The 7,808-nt window shown below is 26.3% G+C and overlaps 1 protein-coding gene across 1 annotated transcript, besides 7 other annotated features; it reads right to left on the bottom strand.

Moving 5' to 3' along the window:
- Positions 1-241: a repeat region.
- Positions 168-952: a repeat region.
- Positions 953-1,046: a microsatellite.
- Positions 1,047-1,049: 3 nt separating this feature from the next.
- Positions 1,050-5,724: a repeat region.
- Positions 5,725-5,737: 13 nt separating this feature from the next.
- Positions 5,738-5,813: a sequence feature (AT_rich).
- Positions 5,814-5,881: 68 nt separating this feature from the next.
- On the bottom strand, positions 5,882-7,123 carry EDI_235200 (uncharacterized protein; the record flags this gene model as incomplete). Its single annotated transcript, XM_001738900.1, has 1 exon — positions 5,882-7,123. The coding sequence occupies one exon, from the start codon at positions 7,121-7,123 to the stop codon at positions 5,882-5,884; it is 1,242 nt and encodes a 413-aa protein (XP_001738952.1).
- Positions 7,124-7,235: 112 nt separating this feature from the next.
- Positions 7,236-7,277: a sequence feature (AT_rich).
- A 481-nt stretch (positions 7,278-7,758) lies between these two features.
- Positions 7,759-7,807: a microsatellite.
- Between the last annotated feature and the right edge of the window lies 1 nt (position 7,808).

The following is a 7,808-nucleotide window of genomic DNA, read 5'->3' as shown; positions in this document are numbered from 1 at the left end:
TTTCCTTTTGTATCTTCAATAATAATTATTATATAGTTCTTTATTTATTATTCTTTGATTAAATACTGATGTATCTTCATTCCAATTATCAATATCTGAATCAAATAGTATATTCGATACTTTTCTATTTGTCCATTCTTCTATTTGTTCGATTTGATATTTTGGTGTTGACATTCCTCTCATTCTCTGTAATCTCTCTTCTTCCTCTCTTTTCTTCCTTTCTTCTTCTTTTCTTTTTCTCTCTTCTTCCTCTTTTCTTTTCCTTTCTTCTTCTTTTTTCTTCTTCCTCTCAAAATAATCATTATAATATGGTTTCCATTCTTCTTTCTTTTTGTTAAATGATTCTGTGATTTTATCTTTTTCTTCTGGTGTTCTGAATATTTTATCTTTCATGATCATTTCTTCAATTGAAATGATTGTATTGATTATTTCATTCCGTGTTTTTCTTAGTATTTCAGAATCTGAATTACATTCTTCTATTATTTTCTTCATTTGATTCTTTATTATTTCTATTGTTTGAATTGTTTCTTGACTTTTTTCTATTATTAGTTTTCTTCTTCTTTCTGTTTCATCCATTCTATCAAATATTCCTTCTCCTCTTTTAATTGCTTCTGAATATGTTTCATTTGGTTTTATTTTAAGTGTTTCATTTTTAATACTTCCTAAATAATAATGATATTGTTTATTAATATCATCAATTGATCGTTGAATATTTGGAAGTGTTTCTATTTCTTCTTTAAAGAAATGAGTGTTCTTGTTTATTAACTCTTCCATTTTAATTTAATTAATATCAGATCAAAATCAGATGATTAAATAACTAAATACACTTTTATAACACTTCATTTTTATTTTAATAAACGTCATTTCATTTTATTCATTAAATTAAATGTTATTTATTTTTTATTATTTTAAATAACAATAATATATAATAAAATTAATAATAAAATAATAATATTTAATATTATTGTTATTTTATCTATAATTAGTTTATTTTTTATTTTATTTTATTTATCATTTTTATTTTCTGTTTGTTCATTTCTTATTTTCATATCCTTTTATCAATGCAGAATATACATCAAATTTTGTTGCCATGGCTATTGAGTAATGTTATAGAGTCTTATAAAGAAAATCAAACAAGACACAGGTATTCAAGTTCAAAGAAAAGAAAGGACTTCAATAGCAATAAAATGCATAATAATTATGATAAAAGAAATAACAAGAAAAAAGTGAATAGAAAAAGAAGAATACAAATAAAACAAATAAGAAAGAAAGTAAATATAATGATAATAAACATTATACAAATAAGAAATCTAAATGGTTAACAACAAATGAAATTAAAATGAAAATTAAAAGAATAACAAGAAAATGGGAAAAAGGAGAATATTCAGAAATACTTAAAAAGTACGAAGGTAAAGAAAAGAAATTGTATAATATTATCCAAGAAGTATATTCAATAAGAAAGAAGAAAACACTAGAGAAAATCAAATAAGAATTCAAAGATAAAACAAAAGATTGGAAAAGTGAAGATATTAAAACAATCGAAGAAGAAATCAAACACAAAAATCGAATCAAAGAAAAGAACGATAGATGTAAATATGCAAGAATAATAAATGAAAAAGAAAATAAAAGGAAAACACAAGATAAAGAAGAGAAAAAGGAAGAAGAATGCAACAAAGAAGAAATCAACACACTTCAAAATAAAATCAAAGAATTAGAAGAAACTATTAAAGAACTTCAAACAAAAAAGAAGAACGAACTATTTCAAATGAAATAATTCAAAAAACACGAGAAACAGTCAGGAAAGAGTTTGAAGAAGAAATAAAAAAGATTCAAACACAAATAAACAATATTCAAAAACATATAATGAAATAAGAAAACTCTAAATTAAAAGAGGAAAACAAGACATTACAAGGAAAAATAAATGAGGCAAATGGTAGAAGGAACATAGAAGTAGGAGGTAAGGATGAAACCATCTTCACGCTCCGAGCTATCTATGAGAGGCTGAAGAAAGAGAAGGACGAAGTCCTTAAAGGTGGTGAGCTAGAGAAGAAGAAGGCTGATGAGCTGAGAGTGCTGAGCTGCTAGAGAAGAACATAAGAGATAAATAAAATCAAATCTCTGTATATCAAAAAAGTGGGATTGAAAACTATGAGATTGCAGAAATAACAAAAGAAGAATTAGACCATACACAAAAAGAAAATGAAGAACAAAAACAAATAATATCAAAACAATAAGAAAATATCGAAAATTTTTTATCCCAGAAGGAACTGGAGAAGAAGAAAACAATGATATTAATGATAAATACACAACCAATACTGAGAACATCATCATCTGGGACAATACAAATGAACAAAACTACAACTATGAAAAAGACAATTCTGGAAATAGAAGAGAGCAAAACACTGAGTATCAAAAAACAAGAAATGATAATCAGTCAAGAAAAGAAGAAAACACAACAAATCAAACAAATATAATTTTAATTGATGTGTTGTATTGTTTTGCAATTAATTTGTTAAATAAGAAATTAAGATGGGAACAAATAGAAAGCATAATAAAAGTAATAAATAATAATGTAAATAATGATAAAGAATACATTAATAATATTAAAATATCACATAAAATAAAAGAAATAACTAAAAGATATATTAAAATGAAAGTGAACTCCATCATAGAAGGGAAAGTAGAGTGTAATCCAATAATAAAAAACATTATCATAAAAAATAACTCTACTGATATTGATGATGAATATCTTAGCTCTATCATCATTCAAGTTAAAGAAATGAAAATAGATAAATGTGTAAATATTAATTACTACTGGAAAATGAAAGAATCAGATAAATTAATAAGAGAAATAAATAATAAATGGGTATGGTCAGGAGAATAGAAAATCTACAAGAAGATATGAAAATGATTTCAATGTGTATGCATTACTATCTCTAAAATAAATTTAAATGAGATAAATTTGATGAAATAAAGAAATCCTAAAGAAAATAAATAGACTAGAAGATCTAATCAAGGGAATGGTACAGAATAAAATACATCATGAGATTAAAGGAACAAGATGCAGATGAAATTAAAATTAAAGCACAAGAAAGAATAAAGTACATAAAATATATGATGACAATGATTAAAGAAAGAATTAAATTTAATAAGAATGAAATTATCAGAATCAATACAAATAAAATTATGTTTGATTCTAATAACAAAATGAAAATAAAGAAGAAACACAAAATGAAATATACCCAAATAACGATATTACTTTAGAATATTTGAAATTGTTATATGAAACACAGGTGATATTAAATAAAGAACATTTGAAAATAAAACAAATCACCTCGTGGAATGAAAGATACAGGAATTATGATAGTGTCATCATCACAATGGATGATTTAAATTTAAGCCTGATGAAAATAGATAATTGGAAATCACCAGGTATTGACATTATATATTTGTATTATTGGAAGAGAATGTCATCATCAAGAGATTCCATTCTTAATATCTTCAATGAATGGTTAAACTTCAATGAAAACATCCCTCTAGACATGGTAAGTGGAAGAACTATACTAATCAACAAAGGAGGTGATAGCAACGATGTCATTAATTATCATCCTATCAGTTGTACAAATGTAATAATGAAAGTATTTACCTCAATATTGAAAGAGAAGATTCACAATAGAATTAACATGAATAGTGAATCATTAAAAATTAGTAAAAATCAATTGGGATGTAAACTGCAATCTCTTGCTGCTAAAGAAGGATTAATTAACAGTTATATGTTAAAGCAGCAAAAAGAAGAGAAATACACAAAATATGTAGAGTCATATTATGACATTAAGAAAACATATGAATCAGTAAATCATGAATGGGTAATAGAATCACTTAAATATTTTAATGTAGAGGGTATCATCATAGACATTGTAGAAAGTATGATGAATAGATGGAAGATATTAATATAATATAAATATAATGAATATCCAGGATGTATTAAATTGAAGAGAGGAATTTTACAATGTGATTCCCTATCCCCTCTACTCTTCATCATCCAAATGAATATAATTTCTCATTTCATAGAAGAGAAGTTCACAAAAGCAAACAATACATTGTATATGGATGATTTGAGAATAATGACACAAAGTAATGAAGAAATGGGAACAATCCACAATGAAATTAAACAAATAATAAGTGGAATAGGGATGGAAATGAATGAAAAGAAATCAGGAATGGTATTAAAGAACATTAATAAAATACCAGATTGAATGCAAAACATCCCATTAATTGAAGGAGAGGACTTGTATAAATATTTAGGTGTATGGCAGTCCGATGAAATTAATGATACCTTCAATTGTAAAATCATCAAATAAAAGATGATGAAGAAAATGGAAGAGATAAATACTGATGAATGTAGTAATAGAAGTTATATTACAAGAATTAATACTGAAGTAATACCCATCTTCAGATATTCAGCATCAGTAGTAAATTGGAATGTAACCTAGATAGAATGGATTTGGAGATAAGAAAATATTTAAGAAAGGCAAAATACATTGGTGCCGGTAACTCCAAAGACCGTCTATATGTCCCTATAAATGAAATTGGTGAATGATTAATAAGCCTAAGGGACGAATATATTATTGAAATAATTAGAACAGTAATGTACTATTGTACAAAAGTGAAATAAGAAATAACATAATAGATAGATGGTATTCCAAGAAAGGAATATGGAATAGAATTAAAAAAGCCCTAGTCATAAAATCCCAGAAACGAAAATAGAAGAAATAATAAATGAAGGGATTGAAAATAAAAAAGAAAAAGAGGTAGTAGTAAAAATAAAGAAATTAATGACAACCAATACATCAAAAAATGGAAGTCCCATCAAACAAGTGGACATTTTAGAAGATGGTTCGAGTCAAAAGGGGTAGATAAAATTACTACAATAAATATATGGAAGTCCATCAATATTAAGAAAAATACATTTCTCCAATTAACTAAAATGCAAGATGGAGCAATATTTTGTAGGTACAGGAAAGCAAAAATATTAAAAAATGAAAGATTGAAGTACTGCCCACTTTGTAAATACAAGATAGCCACAGTAGAACACATTCTACTATCTTGTATTGGTCATAAAAAATCACAAATTGAGAAACATGACCATATTGGCATCATCATATGGGAGGGGTTAATAAGAAAATACACAGGAAATAAACAATACAAGAAACCCCCATATGAAACAGTGTTCCAATACAACGACATCACTATGATATGGAACAAACAAATAATGCCAAAAAGTGATGGACTATATCATAAAAGACCAGATATATATGTACTAGATAAAAAGAATAAAACTGGTCTAATATTTGATATGACTATTGTGGCAGATCATAATATTAATGGAGCCTATTGGAAGAAAAGAAATATGTATAAGGAATTGAAAAATAGGCTAATGAAAATAGAGAAAATAAAAGATATCAAAATAATTGGTAATAATTTCAATAAATTAATAAGTAAATGTAGAAAGTATTAAATTAATTAAACAATTAAAAATCGAAATTGACATCACTAAAGAAATTAAAAACATTGTAATTAAAAAAATGATGGATGTTATGAAACATTATACCTACCATAATAAAACATACACAATTGAATTAATTGATAACGGTGATAGGACTAATCTCCCCTGGGCCAGAAACAATAGACACAGATTCTATTAATACTTATTAATTGGTTTTTATTTAAATATGACTATTTAAATTATCATTATTTCAAAAAAATAATAATAACATAAAATTAAATTAAAGAATTAAATAAAAACAATAATTCTTTCTCTGTTTCAAAGAATAAAATTAAAAATAAACCATTATTTAATAACTTATAACCTTTTATTTAATTAACTTGAAACAACAATACAGACAATACCAGCTATTAGAGTCACTGTACCACAACCGAATAACAAAAAATTCTTCCATCCACGAATCTCACCAAAAACAACTATTCCCCATACAGAAGATAACAATATTGGTCCTGATGTAATAATAGGGAAACTAGCTGAATATGGGATGTTGTTCGCAGCAATAAACCATGTAGTTGTTCCTATTCCAGTAATAATACCACTCAATAGTGCTGGCACAATAGTTTGAGGATAGACAAATGGATTATTTCTAAATGCAAAAGTGTATGCACCAAAAAAAGCAGTTGCAGTAAGGAATAATCCAAGAAAGAATGGTAGTACATAATCAATTCCATTTGGTGAACCTAATGAATTATCTTGTAAATACTTTGGTGGAAGGAAAAAAGCACCATATGAAACTCCAACAATGACTGTACAACATATACCTAATATTTTCTTTGGAATAAATGGTAACGAATTATATAATCTTGATAAAGGAGATATTCGTTCAATAGGTATTGAAGCAGGTTCATCAACTTCAATAATTTGATGAAGATCTGTATTTGAAGTGTTATTAATGGTATCAATTACTTCATTCATATCTTTTTTATTACTTGCTTTATTTTTTTTTTCAGGATCTTCCTCACTTTGTTCATTCTCTACACAACTATGTTCATTATTTTCATCTTTTAATTCTATGTCACTTCTATCTTCATTTAAACTTTTTTCTTTCTTTAACTTTTCAGATGCCTCTCGCTCTTCTTTAGTTGATGTTTTAATAAAAATAAAGAAGGGAACAGCACATACTGCTATAGCTGCACCAACACAATTTAACCAAAATGTTTTTATTGTACTTTTATCAGCATGAATACCAAACCACCCAAATGTACCAGTAACCCATCCAGTAATCATATTACAAATTCCCCAAATACCTTGACCCATTGAAAGTCCAAGCATTTGAATTGCAGGTACAGAGAAAACGTTACCAACTGACCATATAAATCCACCAATCATTGCAAATGGTTCAAAATATACAAATGGAGAATCTTTTGTTGAGTTTACTATTAACAACGTAAAAATTCCAGCAAGAAGTACTCCAATTGCCATTACCCATTGATAAAAGAATCCATCTCCTGTTGGAAATTTTTTAACAGGTGTAAAATTACTTCCAAAACAAACTACACTAATAACAGCACAAATATACCCAACTGCAGCATTTTTCTCATCAGGAACATCACTCATATTGTTAAGTAATTGAAAAAGGAAGAATAAAATAAGGGTTTAAATTTGTTTGCACCTCATCTTCTTCTTCAATATTCTACAAAATTACATTTTTGCTTCTAATAGATTCTTCATATATAAAATAGAATAAATATATTTTTATTTATATTTAATTCTCAAAATCTTTCTTTTTATACTTCTTTATTTAATTTCTTAGTTCTTCTTTCTTTAAAAGAATCTACTTGTATGAACACTTTTATCTTTATACTTTTGATAGTTTCTTGCTTTGCTAAAGAAGATTGGGAAGAAACTTATCAAGGAGCCCATTATGTAAAAACTACTACTATCTTCTTTTGTTGTTCTGTTGTAATAATCTTGGGTATTGGTGTTCTTGCACTCATTGTCTCATTATTAATTGATCTATATAAAAAGAAGTACAGTAAAAAAGATACACAAGACGAAGAAAGATCATCTAACCATGACAACCAACAAAAGAGTTCTGAAGAACCAAAAGAACCCCTCAATTAATTGTTATTTAAACTTTCTAAATACCTCATTTTTCATTTCAAGTGAATAAAGAAAAAGAAAGAGTCAAAGAAAGGAAATAAAAAAGGATAAGAAGTGATATCAATTGAGAATCAAAAAATGAAAAGAAATTATTTTATTCTTTTTTTCGTATTTCTTCTTTTTGTTTCTTTATTTTTTG

Source organism: Entamoeba dispar, genomic scaffold (genome assembly GCF_000209125.1).
Source record: "Entamoeba dispar SAW760 scf_1105229461731 genomic scaffold, whole genome shotgun sequence".
Lineage (NCBI taxonomy): Eukaryota > Evosea > Mastigamoebida > Endamoebidae > Entamoeba > Entamoeba dispar.
Note: the sequence above shows the minus strand (reverse complement) of the source record. Positions and strands in the feature narration are given on the sequence as shown.